Source organism: Podarcis tiliguerta, assembly GCF_965153285.1.
Source record: "Podarcis tiliguerta genome assembly, chromosome: 4".
In the NCBI taxonomy this organism is placed as follows: domain Eukaryota; kingdom Metazoa; phylum Chordata; class Lepidosauria; order Squamata; family Lacertidae; genus Podarcis; species Podarcis tiliguerta.
Window position 1 is genome coordinate 69,853,848 of NC_139537.1, and position 20,734 is coordinate 69,874,581.

The following is a 20,734-nucleotide window of genomic DNA, read 5'->3' on the forward strand; positions in this document are numbered from 1 at the left end:
GGAACAGTGCTAACAATGTGGCTTCATTTGGGGGGTGGGGTGACTGCACAACTTTTAAATCATGGATTATATAAAATCTTGTGGCCGGCCTTTTTTGGAAAATGTTCCTTCTGAATGGGATACCGCTGATGCTGCTGTATAGTAGCTGATTACTTAAAAGCTGTTTCACATTTCAGACCTTACAGAGCAAGTCCACTCTGTGGTGCTGGAGAGTTTGGATGTGACCCTTTGGCCACCAAAATTGTGGGTGGGCTGAAGCTACTGCCAGTAGGACCCAGAGGACACTCCTCTCCCAAACCTGAGTGTTTCTAGGGTGAGGTAGGGAAAGGCAGAACTGGGCATGGAAGGGATTTGCTGGGTTGAAAACCAGTCCAGCTACTACCAGTGAGCCTCACCAAGCCCCTTTGCTGTGGGAACCTAGAGCAAAAAAGGAGTGAACCAACCACCAACTTTTGTCCATGCAGCTCTCATTCCCAGATAGGATTTAGGATTCTTTCCTTCAAGATTTAAAGCTGTATTAATCCAACGTATGCATTAGTTCCAGATTGCTTTATGAGGGTAGATAATTTTTTTTTAAAAAAAGACAAAAGCACAAGCCGAGGTATAAAATGGGCGTTGTTCTTTACAAAAAGGATGTACTCGGTTTGTCCCTATAAATTCCAGGCGGAACGTTTGTGACCTTAAGAATCGTTCTGAAATTAACTCAGCTGGATGCTGGGATGAGAGGACGCTGGAAGATTTAGAAAGGGTATATGCCACGAAATCCCTAAATTTGCAATGAAAGAAGGCACGATGTGTGCAGCCAAAATCGTTCAACAGTTTTTGTGCGGGGTGCCTAACTTCACAGCGATCCGGGCTGTGAGCTGAGCGCTCGCCGCCTCCAACCTCCCTCCTTCCCTCCCTCTGCAAACCGGACCCCTTTCGACGGCTGTGTGAGCAAGATGTGGGAGGAGAATCGCTGGCTGGGAGGAAGGAGGAGCCGGAGGCTGGCTGGCTGGCTGGGCCAGGGTAGCTTCGCCTTGGAGAGGAATGGCTGCGGGTTTGGGACGGGACGGGGGAGGAGCTGCAGGAAAGGGTGTTTCCTGGCACGGTTTCCTTGTTTGAGTGACTCAGACAGGAAACTCCCTGCTTCGTGCGGCCCTGGGAAAAGGAAAGCGGCCCTGGCGAGGACCCCTCCGCCGACGCACAGGCACCCTCTCGCCGTCGCGCTCGAGGGGGGAAGCGGCGCTTCAGGGAGAGCAGTGCCGGGGGCTCCGCGGGCTCCAAGCCGAGGTAAGCCGCGGGCCTTTTTCGCCCTTGGAGGCTGCGCGAGAGAAACTTTCCTTGAGGCGCGCCCTTATCCGCCCGGGGAGGAACTTGCCCTCTGCTAAGCTGCTCCTCTTTGCCTCTCTTGCAACAAAATGCCGGGCATTTAGAGCTTCGGCTGCATTCAAGAGACCCGAGCCCTCCTTCCCCCGCTATATGGCCTAACCAGAGGGGCGGACGTCAGTGTCTCCCCGTGGATTTTGGGGCGGGCCTCGGCGCTTCGTTCCAAACTTCCTGGGAAGTTTCGCTGCCTGTGAAACGTCCCCGTTTCTGTCCCCCGAGCCGAGCCTCATTTTGGAAGGAGACCGAGGGCCGGAGCAGCCAAGGGGGTGAGGGGAGGAAGCCCTGGGTGGCTTGGGGAGGGCAAGGCTCGGTTCAGTGGCGGGCTTTTGCGGGTGTCGTTTTGCTGCCCGTGGTTAGCAGCGGCCTCGGGCAGCTTGCTCAGGTCGTGGAGAAGGTGTAAAAACAGGAATTTGGAAAGCACTTCCGCGCACCAGCTCTCCTAACATGCGCGCAAGATCTCCCTGCATCGCTTGGTAAACACTCAAGGTGGTATGTTCGCCCTGCACAACTTGACCTAAGATAAATTTCATTGTGGAGTCGTATAGCCTACACAGTATGCAGAGTTTTAAGTCTCTTCAGCATAGTAAAGACGCCCAGACATATTGCTAGCACATAGGTTTTGTTGGTTGATTGTGGGTCTTAGGTGACCAGAGAGAGAGACCAGCCCTCTCTTTTGAGAATATTCACAGAAAGCGTGGGGAAACTTGAAGGTATCATAACTTGCTATGGGCTAATTTGCAGGAGACTTTGGATATGTACTAATACACATTGAAAGAGTGAGAAAGTTAATCTTTGGTAAAAAAAAACCCTTAATCTGAAAGGTAGTGGAGTTTGACTAATCCATTGCAGACCTACTCAAAGTTAATGGGACTTACCTTATTTAAGAATAAACATGCATAGAGGATAGATAGCAGCTGAAGTCATTAAATAGCAACTAATCATTAAAAACAATGAACTTGTTTTATAGTGGCCAGGCCTAAGACTGGCAGGCTTTTCCAGAAATGTGTGCCTTTCTCTTGTAGTTTTCTGAATTTCTGCAGTAAGCAGTTTATATAGTGTAGGTTTCAGGTGTTCCAAAATCAGTGTTTTTCATTGAGAGGCACTCACATTTCACTACCCTAATACAAAAGTTGAACTTGCAAAACACTGAAATATGACACGGGGTTTTGGAATAGTTGCATTTTAGGCTGATTTTTGTAGCCTCAATTCTAGGGATGGGTTAGAGCATTCAGGCATAACTAACTACATTATGAACCCTTTGGTTGGGTTTTGGGGTAGTGAACATAATTTACATTAATGTTCCGGCCACAGCATTATGCAAAATTATTTTACAATGTCTACTGGCTATGTTTAGCTCTATTCTTAATTTTACTCTTCCCAGTGTTTTCTATATTTAGGATACTGTGTTTCACATATTTTTCACATGGTCATTCAGGAGTGGAGATCAAGAACAGGTTAACTCCTGTGTACAAACTATGTAATTAACACCCTACACAAAATCACTTAACTCTCACCTGCTCATGTTTTTCTGTTTTAAGCAATCTGTTTGGATGCCAGTGAACTTTCTTGCTTTTATTTCGATTTCTTTTTCACATTTTACAAATATTTTAAAAACAAATCTACAGATCCACTTTACATTCCCTTCGGCTTCCCTCCCCTTCTTTCTGCAGTTATTTATTTTATGTATTTTTATTACTGCATTTCCAATTCAAATCTTTTTACCAATTTCCCCTAGGTTATCTCTTACTGCACATGTTTATATCAGTCCTGCTAATGTTTTGATTTGTTTACAATGCATCTTCAGATAATAAGTTTTCCCCGCTCTATTTTTAAAAGTTTCTTCTTGGTTTCTTACTCTTCTGGTAAGTTTTGCCATTTTTGTGTATTCCCATTAGTTTTAATTGCTAATCTTGTCAGAACTGTTTTGAACTTTCTTGCTTTTAAATGGGATGTGCCGCTGTGGAAAACAAGATGCTAGAATAGCATGTGGCTTTCACTCTGATTCAGTAGGGCTGCTCTTACAATATGATATTTTTTATTCATTAATGAAGTCCACCTTTGTACTGCAAGGGATTCTCAAGAGAATATTGAACAATCAAACTTATTAAGTAGCCCAGAGTATTGCAGTTAAATCCTGATAATGCAGTTGGACGAAAAAGGAGCTGAAGAAAATACTCTAATGGAATATAAAAATTGAACCCGAGCTTAGTCTCATGTGGCTTGGAAGGGACATGGTTGTAAGACGGAATTCAGGAGGATTTGTCATGTTCTCGACTTCCATCCCTCAAGGTCCAACGTATAGCCATGAATACGTGATAGCTTCCTGAAAGTGACTACCAGGAACACCTTGTGTTTTCCTGCCATTCACATGAGGAGTTCCATGGAGTGGTCACACTAAGAGGATAGGGCTATGGATGACTCAGTGACTGTTTTTCCATTGGCGAAGGCAGTAGGCCTCTGAATTTGGGAACTTGTAGTTGGGGACAGCACATGCCCTGGTTGCAGGCTTTCCATAGGCATCTGGTTGACCGCTGTAAGAACAGGACTAAATGGAACTTGGGCCTCATCCAGCTGCGCTTTACTTGTGTTTTTTAGATCTAGTTCTCAGTGGGATCTAAACTTTTTGGTCTGCACAACTCTAGGCTGTAACACAATGCCCTCTCTTGTTTGTGAGGCATCCATTCATTTCAATCTATCTGCACTCTTTAACATGGTTGGATATCACTGCAAGATGACTTAAGGAAGAATAAGGCATTTGGTGTAATACAGATACCAGGATATGTAGCATTTATTTGGCTATTAGAAGTGAAAAACAATGAGATAGATTGTAGGAAGCTGATAAGCATGCACATACATATACACACACAATGTGACTAGTGACTGTGTTGCAGGTTACATTGACTCTTTTAACTAATATAGAAACAAGAAGTTTTTGGGTGTGCACGCACTGTACTCCGTTGGAATTATTGGTGGTTTGGTGGCTTTTCTTCCACACCTGTGTTCTCTTCAGATCAGGGGTAGCTAATGTGGTGCCCTCTCATCAACTTTAGCCAGCATGGACAATGGTTTGAATTGTATTCCAGCAACATCTGGAAAGCACTACGTTGGCTAACCCCGGTTAAAATAGTGATAGGGAAATGTCCCATCAGGAAAGAAATAGTGGAATATGACATGCAGTTTTTGCAGTGTACACTGTAGTTTTCACTTTCCTCAGGGTTCCCCTCCGCCCTCTGCCACTCAAGATTTTTGTCTCCAAGCATCCATAGACTTCTCTTGGTTTCTTCCAGTACATTCCAACTCTGTAATTCTAAGGTTCTCTGAATGGATTCACTGCATCTGTCCTTGGATAGGAATTTTTTGAGCAGAAGTAAAAAGGAGGAAGTTGTGCAGATGGTGCTTCATGCATGGAGTAGCTATTTTTTGTATTTCTCTAAGCTGCATATGAAATTTGCATGTGAAAAAGGAATCTTCATCTAAAGATCTTAGATGTGCAAGTTATGTGCCCGGTTTTAGCCAGCTGTAAATATACTTTGCACAAGATAACTGTGTGCAGAACTGCATGACTGCTATTTCATAGAATCAGAGCTGCAAGGTACCTCAAAGTCCAACCCTCTGATGGTTCAGGTGATCTTCTACTTGTCACGTACTGGGGCTTTTTGCTCTTAGGTTTTCTTGCTGGTTTCTGTTGAGAAGTTTCAGCTTTGTTGGGACCATAATTGCCTTCATTATGGTGGAAATAATTTTTTCAGGGTCTTTGAGAACTTGTTTATAGTATTAAAAAAAGTGCTTTCAGAAGAGAACTCAACATGTTTGTATGTACATGGCAAATCCTATTGCAGAATTCTTCTGTGATGCCTTTTTATTTGTTTGAAACATTTAGGCCCCTTCTTTCCCAACTAAAAGTTTTTCAGGTTTGTTTACAGCAATAAAAAAAACACTATAAAACAATTTATGATGGACTTAAAACATCACAGCCAAAAGGCCACAGTAACAAATATTAAATAAAAAGCCCTCCAGAATAATCAAGTTTTCAGTGGAAGGTGGGCAGTGATGGAGCCACCTTCAGGAAGAACATTCTACAGCCTTGAGTTCAACTATTTGTGAATTATATCCGTAGTTTCATTGCATGCTAGAGTAGGGGCAAAGTACCCTGTCCCTCCTTTCAGCAGTTTCTTGTGTTTCTGTGTTGGGCCTGGAGGGGAACACTTTGCCTCATCCACCCACAGCTTAGAAACCTGAATAAGCTAAAAAATACTGAATAGGTCTGCAATGTTGACAAGGCGTAGCTTTGTGACAATCTGCTGATTTCTTTCTTTTTTTGAATCACAGTATTTTGTGCTGATGAGCGCTCTTCCTGTTGTTTCTCTATCAGTCAAATGCTGATTTTTCTCGCTTGCTTAGAGTTAAAATAAGGAAGTCTAAGATGTTTGCACATCTCTTGAAGAGAAACTACAAAAGGTTTGTTCCATTCACCCCACTTCCAGTCTATGTGCCCAGACAAACCAAAGAGAAAATCCATAGTGGTCTTAGTAATGCAAGACATGCTTCTGACTATGTTTAAATGAGGCATGCAAGAATAAATTAACTTTAAAACCAATTGATAATTCAGTGAAGGCTGCAATCCTAACCCCATTTACCAGAGTAAAATCCATTGAATCCCATAGGACTTCTTTATAAGTAGATATGGTTAGGATTGAGCTGTAAATGACTTTGAAGCAGATTTGGTCCCACTTGAAGTCAGGTACAGCACAATATTTGAGAGGCTTTGCTTCAGATATTTATAACATCATGTATCTTGGGCCATTTCCACCTTTGCCATTAGAAAAGGGAGCAGGGATCAAACTGGGCATTGAACTTTAAGCAGAGAACTATGATGGAAAAATGTGTACCAAGTTTAGTTGGTTATATCAGTCTTTAGTTGGTGATCTCAAACCATATTGAGAACCCCAGTGTGGTTTCCTCACAACTTTCCTTAACCACCATTGAAAAATAATGGAGAGAGTTTGATCTGGAGTTTGAAATTGAAGCACAGAATGGAATGCTGAGTATGCACATATGTTTTCATTCTGATATCTCTCTCTCCCAAGCAGTTACTGAATTGCAGTGTGTTTTGTTTTTTCATCCCCATTTTAAAAATGGGGTCAGGGCGGTCACGGACAATTATGCCCTAAAAATGCTTACAAGATTAAAATTTGAATTTCTCAGTATTTACCTGAAAGCAACACCCAAGCTTATAAGAGTTGCTTGGTGAGTTAAAATTTTGCCTGTTGAATTAAAATTGAATTTGTTCTAATGTAGGAAATAGCCAGGGTACTGGCCTGCCTCTTGCCAATGAAACAACAACAATAGCTCTTACTGGCTGAATTTGTACATATATTGAGAGTTTATGATGTTGATGATGAATAGGTGCTGTTTTTCTATGAGTGGGGTCATCCTTTGTTTTTCTTCCAGTATGTCGGCACAAGTACAGGCAAACCCATTTGAAAGTGAGTCACTATTTCTAAATTAGTGAGTTTATGCAGTTTGTAGGTTGGCAGTAACCCGGCTGACTAAATTTAGCCCTGCTTACTCAGTGACAGAACTGAAGAGTCATGTCAAGGTATAATGGCACAATATTGAATGCTGGCGATGAAAGGATTCTGTAGAGGCTATACAGTGGTACCTCAGGTTAAGAACTTAATTCATTCTGGAGGTCCATTCTTAACCTGAAACTGTTCTTAACCAGAGGTACCACTTTAGCTAATGGGGCCTCCCTCTGCCGCCGCACAATTTCTGTTCTCATCCTGAGGTAAAGTTCTTAACCTGAGGTGGAGTCTGTAACCCGAAGTGTTTGTAACCCGAGGTGTTTGTAACCCGAGGTACCACTGTAGTAAAGTAGAAATCATGTTGCTAGGTTTGTCATTGCAAGAGGCATAAGAAATAATTCATCATGCACAGTTTGGCAACATAACAGGCAAGAAGCCACGATGTGGGAATTGTAGAAGGTTTTAAGTTGAGCTCTAGAACTTAACTTGAGAATCCCTTTGCATTTCCAGGATTCAGCAGTGAGATAGGAATTATGTAGCAATGGGTCTCCTTGCTTCAGAAGGAGATTGGGTTAGATGACCTTTGAGGTCACTACCAGTTCTAAGAATAACAATAAATGAGGAACTGTAGCGGATCCCACCACATCTGCATTTCCAGGGCAAAGGAGGTGACTTGGAAGCAGACTTCTAGTCACCTAGAACTTAAATACTGGGTTCTTTTAGCTGGACCAGGGATGGGGAACATTTTTCAGCCCAGGGACCACATTCACTTATGAATGATCTTCTGGGGGCCACATTTCAGTTGTGGGGCAGGGTCAGAGGGGCTACTGGGTTTTATCCACCTATAAACCCCTCTCCAGCCTCCTTTCAAGGAAGCAAGAGGCTGTGTAATGATACATTTATAGTGAGGAGCATCACTTCTAAGGGTGTGGCTTTGGGAAGAGTTTTCCCCTTCCTTGAGATAGACAGTGTGTGGTGTGCGAAGCAAGAACCTTTCAATTGTTTTTGTTGTTGTGATAGCTACTAATGTTATGACTTCTGCCTGTCATCTTTGGTGAATGTTTCTTCCGAACGTTTCCTACATGTGGTAAACTTATGAGTGAAAGCTCCCCAGGATGTGGTACTCCTCACATCTCGGTCGTTCTTTACGAGTGTGACAGGCCGAAGTTATGTCACGTTGACTGTTCTTTGCGAAATACGAACGCAAGGACAGCCTTGTAAATATGCCCACAGGAGCCACTATACTGCATATTATTTATTTGGTTATTTGTTTTACAAGACTCCTGAAGGCTGGCAGAGGAAGGGAGGAGGCCTGTATTTCTATGCTTGTTGTGGAAGATAGGGCTACATTCCTCTAGGATCTCACACGGTTTTATGCTCAATACAGAGGAGAGATAGTGCTGCATCCTTCTCCACCAACCTACTCACTTCCGGCCAATGAATTCCTCTTTGCCTGTGGCTTCCAGACTAATGCTTAAACTCAAAAGGAATTTGATCCCATTATTTCCTTTTTTGCACACACCAGACACCTTTATGTCCAGAATATTGGGGGGGGGGGGGCGTGCCTATCCTGCAGGATCTGAACTCTCTGAGAGGGTTTTTTTCTGCCCCTTTTTAGTACTGCTGCCAAAATGTTTTTTGTGCCCCTTCCCCATTGTTTCCATGTCTTTTTTTTTTTTTAATCATTTCAATTTTCTTTTACTGACTACTCTGCTGTGATACTGTGACGGCAGAAACCATTTGTACCACCACAAAGATTCCCCTCAGATTTGTTGGGTTTAAAGGAAATGAAGTGGTTTCATCCATCTGGCCACAACTGCTTTTGCTGTGCCCTCTTTTACATGCTGTTCCTTGACGGCTGGGCCCATGGGTCAAAATGGCCCTTAGCCTGAAAAAGATTAACCATTCCTGGTCTACAGCATGCTGCAGGTGATCTCTACCTGTTATGGATTTTGCCAGTTGTTTAAAGTTATGTTTTCTCTTTATAGAACCAAAATGACTGCCCAAGTTACCTTGGAGGACGCTTTGTCCAATGTAGATCTCTTGGAAGAATTGCCACTGCCAGACCAACAACCATGCATTGAGCCCCCTCCATCATCCTTGCTTTATCAGGTATGGCATCTGCAAAATGAAATATTTGTTGACCTGTTTAAGACCACCATTTGAATAAACTTCTTCAAGACCTTTGATCATTTTGGTGTCTCATTTCTTTTCATGCAGCCAAATTTCAACACCAATTTTGAAGACAGAAATGCATTTGTCACAGGCATTGCAAGATACATCGAACAGGCAACTGTTCATTCTAATATGGTAAATATTTTTCTTACGTTTTTCTTCCGTTTTTACAGTGACAACATAAAAAAATACGGGCAAGTGAGGGAAGGGTAGCATGGTAAAAACTGAACAATTTCCTCTTGTCAGGATCTGATTACAGTAGAAGGAAATGGGAAATTATGTTAGTGCGTTTATTTCAAGCTGGAAAATTCTTTTTTTTTAAAAAAAAAAAAAAGTGTTAAACTATATGTGTATATTCTGCATGTGTTCTGGATAATTTTCAGTACTTTCACCTGTTCTGTGGTAGAAACTTTGGCTTAATTTCATTCTTTTATTTTGTGTGTTTGTGTGTGTGTGTATTTTCTCAGTTTGTAGCACTGTGATTATTTAGGTCCAACAAAACAAAAAAAAGGGTCATGAGAAGTTCTGTAAATGTAAGTTTTAGGAAGAGGCACCAGAGGAAGCTTAAAGGGAGTTAAAAATTCTGAGAAATGCTGACTTAGACTGTCTCAAGTGATCCTTGATTCTGCTAAAATAAGCCATCTGGTGTTACATTATTCCTTAGTTATATACTGGATTGGCAGGTTTCACTGCTTAGCCTTCCTTTTTTACGATTTAAAGGGGAAGGCTTTGATGGCTAGAGCTGATGGGTATTGCCATCCAAAAACACCTGGAAGACACCAGGCTAGGGAAGGTTGCTCGAGGATGCTCACTTAGGATGCTAGAGGTCCCAGGTTCTTTGTCTTTAAGGGAAGGGCCATGTTCTGTGACGGAGCAAATGATTTGCATGTGGAAGTTCCACGGCTCAGTCCCTGGCATCTCCAGTTTTGAAAGGATTGGGTAGCAAGCAATGTGAAAGGCCCTTTGTGTAGGACCCTAAAGAGCCACTGCGAGTCAGAGGAGACAGTTGGCTCGATGGACTAACAGTCTGACCTGGTATAAATAACACAGCACCTTATGTTCCTGCAGTTGGACTGTTCTATGATTCTGCTCAAATGTGAGAGTTTAGTATTGGGCACATACCAATTAACCATCCCAAGAAACTTTTTCTTCAACCGTTTGTTAGGGGATATGATTCATTCAGTGATTTGTTGAAGCCGTAACCATTATTGTTGAAAAGGAAAGATTTGGCTATGTTCCTAAGCACAATTACTTGGAAAAACCAGGGCTTAGAATTCCCAGTTGGCGATGTTCAGAGCTGGAGAAATAGTCAAAGCAAAATTCTGGTCAGTGTTCTGATGAAAGCTTTTAGCTTATCTCTTCTGAGATGCCAGGCAGATGTTTTATTTCTTTCCTTACATCACTGCTAGCTCCAGTAAACTTCCCTTTGTGTTCATCTCTGCATCTTCTTCATCGAAATAACAGCTTTTATTTTTACGACAGAACGAAATGTTGGAAGAAGGGCAAGAATATGCTGTCATGCTGTATACATGGAGAAGCTGCTCAAGAGCCATTCCTCAGGTAATGCTATCATTTTGGCTTCTTACAAAGGTGTTGTGTCTCCCATTCCATACAGCTGGCTCCTGGGACAGCTGCCTTCTCAGCACCTGTCTACCTGCCTGAAGGGTGTGTGCACATGTCTCAGTGTACAGGAACCACTTCCCATCTTTTTCTTGGACGCTTTCTCATTCTTGCAGCACACATATTTTTTACTGCAATAGAGGACAACGTTAGAAAATTAATGAGGAAGTGCTGTACAGTGGAAAGAGGGCAGGTGCTGACATTGGAGATGATCTTCCTCTATTTTAGTAGTACTAGAGGCAGAACCAATGTGAAACTCTACTCACCCCCTCTCGATCTTTGTAAGAGACACCACCAACCTGTTATTGAACTGCTAGGCAAGCCCTTTCCAGCACTTGACTCAAGTGTGTTGCATTTGGTAGAATAGTTATTGAATCAAGTGCTCAATAAGAAGGTGTGTTATGTGGCATAGTGTAGCTTGCATGTTTTGAGATAGATATTTTTGTGTGCAGAAGTTTTGTTCTGTGAACTGCCCTGGGTCCTCCGGGTATAGGGCAGTATATAAATTAAATAAATAAAAATGTTACAACTAGGTGAGGAAGATGTGTGTGAAGGGTATATAATCTGACAAATTCTTCCCTCTCCTTTTCAGGTGAAATGTAATGAGCAGCCAAACAGAGTGGAAATTTATGAAAAAACCGTGGAAGTGCTGGAGCCGGAGGTCACAAAACTGATGAATTTTATGTACTTTCAGGTAAATGAATATTGCTTGCTAACTTGATGGCTGTTCTTCTTTCCCAGTGCTTTTCATGATTGAAGCTTTCTCCAGCACCCTTCCTTCCTCATCTGCCTTGTCTGTTCCATGGTAGATATGTGTGGTATTTATTACTTAATGAATGGTTCACGTGGAGAGTCATTTTGTGTACCAGCAGTGTATGGACAAATCTGATCACTACAACCTGTGGGTAGCACTCTTACTTTAAACAACAACAACACAGAGATTTGTTTTTACCAACAGAGAAATGCAATCGAAAGATTCTGTGGAGAGGTGAAGCGTTTGTGTCATGCTGAGAGGAGGAAGGACTTTGTGTCTGAAGCATATCTGATCACTCTTGGAAAGTTTATCAACATGTTTGCTGTTTTGGATGAGCTGAAAAATATGAAGTGCAGTGTGAAGAATGACCATTCGGCCTACAAACGGTGAGATGCTCTGTGGGGATGTGGGGCCGGGGGCAGCGTTTTCTATAGTTGGTTTATGTTGTTACTGTGAATCATGCCAACTAGTACAGAGTTTTAGTATCGTGTTTGCTGTTTTATCAGTGCAACGTCTCTTCTAGTCTTCTGCGTCTGAGCTGCTTGGAACTAATGGATCACTGTAACCCTATGTCAGGTGCGACAAGCCTTTGACTCTTCAGATGTTGCTGAAGTACAACTCCCATCATTCCTAGCTATTGGTCATGTTTCCTGGGGCTGATGTTGGAGTTCATCAACATCTGGAGGGCCAAAGGTTCTCCACACCTGCCCTGCACAGTTGCTGAGTGTCATACCCAGGCACAGGCAAACTCGGCAACTCCAGATGTTTTGAGACTACAGTTCCCATCATCCCTGACCACTGGTCCTGTTAGCCAGGGATGATGGGAGTTGTAGTCCCAAAACATCTGGAGGGCCGAGTTTGCCTATGCCTTGTCATACCTGTTGGATTAAGGCTATTTCACAGATTGCGTGGTGGCAAACATGTTTTCATCTCCAAATACCTCTGTGGCAGCTTGCTGCGAGACATACTAGCTTCCTAGCATACATGCCTATAGGAATGTGTGTCTAGAAAAATGCAGTCATTGTGTGCACATATTTTGTGTATCATCAAAAAAAGTATAATATGTCAGACAACCCTCAGGGTGTTTATATACTGGAAACATACATCTGTTGTTTTCAAACCTCTGTTTGATAGGGGCACATTCTCTGCAAGGAGTTTCAGATTAAGTCTTCTGGCAGCATTTACCCCTATGGAAAAGGAAGCATTCTTTTTCTCTTGGCATATGAAGTTGCCTATAGCACCACAGGACAGTGTGGCCACAAGATGGCACTAGTTGTTTGCTATATGCTATGTTCACATTTTGTGTATACTTGTAAAATATATATCTTCCCCCCCACCCCCCCCCCAAAAGGTATAAAATGTGTCCTGGAAAATACTCTCACAGTGAGTTGAAACAAGACCTGGACTCAGGTTAGAAACTGCACAGGATTGGGGACTAGTGTCAATGTGACATGCTTCTTACCTGTTTCTCCAGGAAATGTGCATGAGGCAGATAAGAGATGACTTTTGTGCGTGGATATCTTTTTCCTGGAGGGGTAGAATACAAATGGGCTGCCCGTTTTGAAATTGCATTTCTGTTACAATATGCCTCCATGAGCATCTTTGCAAAAGCACTCCCAACGGTGATAACTGTTGAAGAAAGGTTGAAGAAAAATGTTGTTGCACTGGAAAATGCATTAATTCTGGTGGAACTTACTTAGAGCTGGGGCTCAGCCTCGGAACAATTTCAGTGCCCATATCCGGTTCTGAACCATGAGAGCCTCCGAAGCATGCTTGTTGGGGTTCTGATGCACCACAATCTGAAGCTTTGGGGCAGAACCCAGTATCTCATGGCCAGATTTTGAGAGTTTTGTTGGGGGGGGGGGGAGAGGGCATGGAATGCAGAAGACATTCCATTGCATGTAAGTGGCGTTCCATTCTGCTCATGGTGGGACCTTGCCAGGTCTGATTTTATTTATTTATCACCATTTTTTATAAACTGCTGAACATCACAATAGTACCATAGGTAAAGGTAAAGGTACCCCTGCCCGTACGGGCCAGTCTTGACAGACTCTAGGGTTGTGCGCCCATCTCACTCAAAGAGGCCGGGGGCCAGCGCTGTCCGCAGACACTTCCGGGTCACGTGGCCAGCGTGACATCGCTGCTCTGGCGAGCCAGAGCCGCACACGGAAACGCCGTTTACCTTCCCGCTATTAAGCGGTCCCTATTTATCTACTTGCACCCAGGGGTGCTTTCGAACTGCTAGGTTGGCAGGCGCTGGGACCGAACAGCGGGAGCGCACCCCGCCGCGGGGATTCGAACCGCCGACCTTTCGATCGGCAAGCCCTAGGCACTGAGGCTTTACCCCACAGCGCCACCCGCGTCCCATAATAGTACCATAGCAGTATACAAAAAAACAACAACCCCTCTGTAAATAAAATAGATGACAACATAGATTACCTGCTCTTTGGTAAACTCATCATTCTGTGGTAGCTTATAAAAAACTCCGAGAAATTAAAGTTAGCAACCTGTTAAATGTAATCCGTGTCAGGGCCTTTCTAACTTCAGTGGGAAGTGTGTTCTGCCACTGCAATGAGGAACCTAGTCCCAGCTACAATGGGATGGACCTTTGGCACACTGCAGCATCACAAGGAAGCAATCTTATTTGTAAGGAGGTTTTAGCACCAGCATGGCTTTAAAAATAAAAAAAATCAAGCTCTGGGTTCATCTCATGCAATCCCATGTTTGACCTGCAATCTTCCAAGTGTGTTATCTCTATGTTCTGTGCCTTAATGCTGCAGTCACCTGCAGTTCATCCCTTAAGACTTGCTTCTGTAAAAAAGTGCATAGGCTTGGGTTCCTAGAGAATCTTGTAGGCAACAAGCGGCTGTTCCTCTGAGATAACACCTGCAAAACAATGCCCCACGGAAATGTGCCGGGTGGTTGATTATGATGTTAATTATGATGAATAGCTTCATTAATCCCACACTGCTCCTTTCAGAAAAATCCCATTCTGTGCAGCGGGGAAGACAACCACCTAGTGTCTTAGTATAAAACCACTTGCAATTCAGGCCCTGCTGTTGCTTTTGGACTTCTGAAGGGTAGTGTGTGAGTGAGAGGGGGTGGGGAAGCAAAGAGAGAAGGCAGTTTTCTAAGAGCTCTGTCTTCAGATGGCAGCTGAAAACAACACACCCAGCTAACTCCCACTTTAATGATTTGTTAAAAATTGGTAGTTTGGATCTGCACCCCTTATGGGTGTATACTAAGTTCTAGGAGGTTTCTTTATGCTCTTGCCTGCATGGTTTGACTTGTTGTCTTAAGTGAGATACCATTCAGTCATTGAGTGTTATATCGCAACCTTTTCCCTTTGTTACCTGTATGACGTCAATCTAATAACTTCCAACCATAAACGAGGTCCTTGCCTCTCGGTATATTTTTATATTGGTGCATGTCTTAAAATTTGTTGTCCACTCAAGAGGGGTAAATTAGAAATATAAAATAAGCAAAGATTTTTGCCTAAAAAGGAAGGTGGAAAAAAGGGAAAGGTTCAGGAAGGAAAAAATTAAGTTGATTTTGGGTGCTGTTCTTGACACACACCTGTTTTGCATTGCGTGGTGAGTTCCCGCCCCCCACCAGGATAAATAAAGACACAAGACACCATAATTTAAAGGTTAAAATGGGCGAATTAGGCCACAACTTTATTGAATTCAGGAATGAGAGGCATTGGCTTAGGCATTGGTCCTATCGACTATCCGGCTCCAGCCCATTTGCTGGAGACACGGGAAGGGTTAACACCATAGAGGGGGAGTCTCCTGCTGAGGCACATCAACTAGGAGCTCCCCCGGGTCACCGCTGGCTGGGGGGGGGGGGTCATCGCTGGCTGGGGGCTGGCTGGGGGGGGGGGAGACGTGGCCGGGATTCCCCTGCTCTCGTGGGGTCTGAAACCAGCCCCCGCTCATGTGGGGGTGGGCGTGAAGCCCGCAACCCCACCTCCTGGGCAGGCCGGAAGTGGCTTTCTCAAAGAACGATTTAAAAATTAGATAGTTACTGCTGAAAGTTGATTCCAAAGTAGTAGTGGCTCCGCCTAATTACCCTGTCAGAACTGATCCTTATGGAAAGCCACTGTTGCAGGATCGGTCTCCATGAATGCGCCAGTTGCCCTTATGCCGGCAACCACAAGTCAGTTGCATCACAAATTATTGCTGCTGGAAAATAATGACAGAACAGAGTGTGTCGGGACAACAACCTGAGTCTCCTGCCCACTGCACTCGCATTTATTGGATTCTACATTGCTCATCAAGGTGTGACATTGGATCCCATAGTGTGCAGGCATGTGCACACGTGTGTGCTGGCTTCTTCTCTAGCAGCAGAAAAGCTAGTGGAGGCCAGCAGAGTCGTCTTTATCCGGCGACAACAAATCATTAAGATATAGCAAATGTCCTTCATTCATACCCTTGGCTTTGCAGTAATGTGCTTTCTTGCAGGGGCCAGTGGCATAGCTATAGTGATGATAGATATGTCTATCATTCTTGCAAGATTTAACTTTTTCTCCTGTTTCCTTTGAAGGGCTGCCCAATTTCTGCGTAAAATGGCCGACCCTCAGTCTATCCAAGAATCCCAGAACCTCTCCATGTTTCTTGCTAATCACAATAAGATTACGCAGGTATGTTTTTAAGTAAACAAAACTATGGTGTCATTGTTCCCTTCTTATTCTTGTACAGAGCACGGTATCTTACGTGCTGAATAATATAATAAAATCCAGCTATTTCCATACATATGATTTCCACAAATATTCTCTCTTGATTCCCCACCCCCTGTTGCCATATACAAAGTTAAGCTGGTTTCTGTTCTAGTCTTTACAGCAACAACTTGAGGTGATTCCTGGCTATGAAGAGCTGCTTGCTGATATTGTGAATTTATGCGTGGATTACTATGAAAACAAAATGTATCTAACGCCCAGTGAGAAGCACATGCTCCTAAAAGTAAGATATGCTGCTTGAAGCATTTCAGCATTGGGGGGGGGGGGGGGTTGGAGGGGAGGAATGCTGGGTGAGCACTGAAAATACTCTTGAAATGTTAGAGGTTCGTTGTCAAGTAACTTGGAATAATTGGTATGCTCTTTGAAGTATTTTCAGCCTCTCTTTTATGTATGTGAATTCCCTCCCTCCACACTTCTATATTCACAGGGACTAAATGATTTTAATGAAGGGGGTAGAGAAAAGGCAAAAATGGAATTAGGCTGTTTTTGTGTCATTTTGTCATATCGGGTAAAAGATATGCAGAGGCAAATCTATCATTTGCAATGCTTAGAGGAACTAAATTGCTCGGCATTCATTATATTGGCTTTTAGCTAAAGGAATATAGTAATGTTGAAAAAAGCAATGTATTTGTGCCCAGGAATTTTTCGGCACTGTTCCTCCAAATGGCTCTGTATGCATTCATTCCATTGGTTTTTAGCCAAATGAATATAGTAATTTTAAATTTTTTGAAAAGGCTAGTTTATTTGTGCCTAGGAATCTCTTTGCAGTATATCCAGCACTGCACAGGAAAGCTAGTTTAACAGCTTTCAAATCTGATTACCATACTTGAATAATTAGAAGCATTTATCCTTCAGATGCTTATAGCTCTGAAATGTAGCAGGTAAATTTGGCTGGGATATTCTAAGGATTCCAGAGCTTATTATGCTTATTCTTAACATATTTGACTGTGTTTTATTTTAAAAATCCAGGTGCCTGCTTCTATGGCCTCTGGTGAAGCACAGTCTTACTCTGTGTTTAGAGTTAATGATTGATTTTAATATTTTAGAAAGGATAGTTTTGTAATTCACTTGCTTCTGATATCTCCCAAATATATTACAATTATGAAAACTTGAAATTAGAAACTGGGCACTTTTCTTGAGAGAAGCTTCAAGATTTCTGCATGAACAATTTCCAGATGACTAGGTCTCAGAACAATGTATATGTACAGAGTGTCATGCATAAACCCATCTGCATTTTCATGGTTGTAAAAATGATCAAAATTTTATCTTGGGAAGACTTGGTGACCTCAGTGTTTTGTTCTGGACATCAATGGTTGCCATATTTGGGATTGAATGAAATCTCCCCCAAGTCTGAATGGTGAGTCACCTGGGATATATTTTGGTCCTCCAGCACCGAGAAGCAATTTATGTCAGCACTAGCTGATTGATTCTTGGGGGAAGAAAATACCCCCATTGAGTTGCCATCACGAAGAAGGCTGTGTCATATCTCCATGGGCTTCTGCTGATGGTGGGACCATAAGAAAGCCCTGTTGCAGATCTTAACACACAGCCAGGCTGATAACGGAAAGAGGTGCTCCTTCAGATTCCAAGCTGATTAGGGCTTTTATGCGTTAATGCTAACTGATTGTACTGAGTTTGGTAGCCTATATGCCACTCATGCAAAGTCTTCAAAATAGATGTGCTATGGTCTCATCTCAATGATCCATCACATTTTGCACTAGTTGCAGCTTCTAAACCACCATCAAATAAAGATCATAGATAGCTTTGGCCAGGTTATATTGGACCAGGAACAGGCATAGCTGGTACTCTAACTCTGACTTTGGGGGTGCTTAAATAATATAAATTTACGTGCATATGCATGATTAGAAAGGAGAGTTTGGTCAATGGTATAAAAATAAAATGGTGAATCATATTTATGATGCTTGTGCCATTATGTTCTAATAAACTTTATTTTGAGGAAGGTTTACAAGGTTTTATTGCTTTCAGCATTGATCAAGTTAAGAATCAGGCAACAGGTCTTAATGTTATTTTATTCTCTTTTCAGGTAATGGGTTTTGGATTGTATCTGATGGATGGCAGCGTCAGTAACATCTATAAGCTGGATGCCAAGAAAAGGATAAATCTGAACAAGATTGACAAGTTTTTTAAGGTTGGTTAAGAAGGTTGTCTGTCTTTTGAAAAGGGAGTGGTTATATATTACTTAGGTACGTGGGTGGGTGGTCACCTGAGTGACTAGGCATGCGAACTTTCCTGGCTCTGATTACATCATGAAGGTGGTTTCCTACCTATGATTCTTAAAATACATAGGTTTGAATCCATTGAAGTCATCCTTTTTGCACAATGATTTCTGCTTGTGCAGTGCAACTTCCCCTCCCTGTTCTTACCTTCTGCCCCTCCAGATCTGTTCTCAAGTGTTTGGAGGACCTCCAGAACCAGATGGGGAGAGGGGAGAGGATGTTTTATTGTGCAAGTATATGTCGTTGGGTGCAACCCACTATATTTCAAGTCGACAGCATGTCCAGATGACAAATTCCCCAATGCTTAGTGTTATCCTGATGTTTCAAGCCAGATGTGTGTGTGCTGAAGGCCCTATTGCCAGCAGAAGATGTTGGTTCTGCTGGGAATGTTGTACCGTATTTTTCGCTCTATAACACACACTTTTTCCCTTCTAAAAAGTAAGGGAAAATGTGTGTGCGTCTTATGGAGCGAATGCAGGCTGCGCGGCTAAGCCCAAAGCCAGAACAGGGAGACGGAGCGCTGCGCAGCGCTCCATCTCGCTGTTCTAGCTTGGGGTTAGCTGTGCAAAGCCTCCACAGGGCAGCGGGGTGCCTTAACCCCGCTGCCCTGCGGAGGCTTCAAAGGCTGTCCGTGAAGCCAGAACAACAAGAGGCTATCCCAGAAGCCAGATCCCTCTTGCTGTTCTGGCTTCTGGGGTTCAGAATTTTTTTCTTCTTGTCCCCCCCCCCCCCAATTGGGTGCGTCTTATCATCCGGTGCGTCCTATAGAGCGAAAAATACGGTAATTTTCCAGTACAAAGCACAGGGGATTTCTTTTTTGGTACCTTTACAAATTAATATTCTTTCCACGGAGAGTCATGACTGCATATCATAGAATTGCAGAGTTAGCTTATGTATTTGCTGATTGTGTGGCTAAGTCCTGAATGAAAGCAGAAGGTGCACATAATTAACTTTGTTTAATTTGTTTTCTCTTGAGTCCAGCAGCTGCAAGTAGTTCCACTGTTTGGCGACATGCAGATCGAACTGGCGAGATACATTAAGACTAGTGCTCACTATGAAGAAAATAAATCTAGGTAAGAACTGAAAAGACACGCTAGCTTGCTTTTTCCAAGAACTACGAAATTGCTCCAAGTCATTCTTGCAGTTCACTTAAAGAAAATTCATCTGTGGGGCATGGATCTCCTTGCAATGGGAATGTATAATTTTTTTATAGTAATTTCATGCTTTCTTTTCTCTTTTTCCCCTACCCTAGGTGGACATGCACTTCTTCCAGCAGCAGTCCCCAGTACAATATCTGTGAGCAAATGATCCAGATAAGAGACGACCACATGCGTTTTATTTCGGAACTGGCTCGTTACAGCAATAGTGAGGTGTGTAGATTAATACAGGACATGAGTCTTTGGATGGAATCAGGTTTTATATGCACCCAACCTGTTACGTTAGCAGTCCTAAACATAAAAATGTGCCCCTGTTTCTCGTACAGACTAAGTAGCGTTAGTCTTACACTTGCGTGGTGTCAGTAAAATATTTGCACCCTTTTGAGTGGCAAAGTACTATTAGTGAATTCTGAATTTGTGTGTGTCAGTTTTCTAACAAGTTCCATACCAGGTTTTTTTTAAATACTTCTTTAAAAACAACAAGTTTATTTATGAAAATATATAGCCTGAAAAGGCCGCAAGGCATATGATGTTCATTAAAAAGGTAAAGGTACCCCTGCCCGTACGGGCCGGTCTTGACAGACTCAAGGGTTGTGTGCCCATCTCACTCAAGAGGCCGGGGGCCAGCGCTGTCCGGAGACACTTCCGGGTCACGTGGCCAGCGTGACATTGCTGCTCTGGCGAGCCAGAGCTGCACACGGAAGCGCCGTTTACCTTCCTGCTAGTAAGCGGTCCCTATTTATCTACTTGCACCCGAGAGTGCTTTCGAACTGCTAGGTTGGCAGGCGCTGGGACCGAACGACGGGAGCGCACCCCGCCGTGGGGATTCGAACCGCTGACCTTTCGATCAGCAAGCCCTAGGCGCTGAGGCTTTTACCCACAGCGCCACCCGCGTCCCTTATGATGTTCATTACCCAGGACTTAATTTGATCACAGGGTTCATTTCTTAAGTATATTTCAGCCTCAGTTCTAAAATACGTGAAGTAAGGTGGAGAAAGAGCACATTGGTATATTTAACTATGGGTCTTTCCGTTCCCTACCCTCTTATTAAGGGGAAAGAGTTCCAGACCAGAGTCAGCTTGACCAGTGGGGAAAATAGTGGTGTAAATGCTTGTTCATCGTAAATTAAAACACTACTCAATTAAAGCACATGTCTCCCC

General features: G+C 43.1%; 1 protein-coding gene across 1 annotated transcript in view; it reads left to right on the forward strand.

Moving 5' to 3' along the window:
- Positions 1–950: 950 nt before the first annotated feature.
- CYFIP1 (cytoplasmic FMR1 interacting protein 1) overlaps positions 951–20,734 on the forward strand; it is a 59,523-nt gene continuing 39,739 nt past the window's right edge. The window contains exons 1-11 of the mRNA XM_083439058.1: positions 951–1,272; positions 8,882–9,005; positions 9,114–9,203; positions 10,551–10,628; positions 11,281–11,382; positions 11,647–11,828; positions 15,988–16,084; positions 16,275–16,403; positions 18,225–18,329; positions 19,399–19,490; positions 19,670–19,787. Coding sequence (XP_083295184.1) covers positions 8,889–9,005; positions 9,114–9,203; positions 10,551–10,628; positions 11,281–11,382; positions 11,647–11,828; positions 15,988–16,084; positions 16,275–16,403; positions 18,225–18,329; positions 19,399–19,490; positions 19,670–19,787 — 1,110 coding nt within the window. The 5' untranslated portion in view covers positions 951–1,272; positions 8,882–8,888. The remainder of the gene's footprint in view (positions 1,273–8,881; positions 9,006–9,113; positions 9,204–10,550; positions 10,629–11,280; positions 11,383–11,646; positions 11,829–15,987; positions 16,085–16,274; positions 16,404–18,224; positions 18,330–19,398; positions 19,491–19,669; positions 19,788–20,734) is intronic.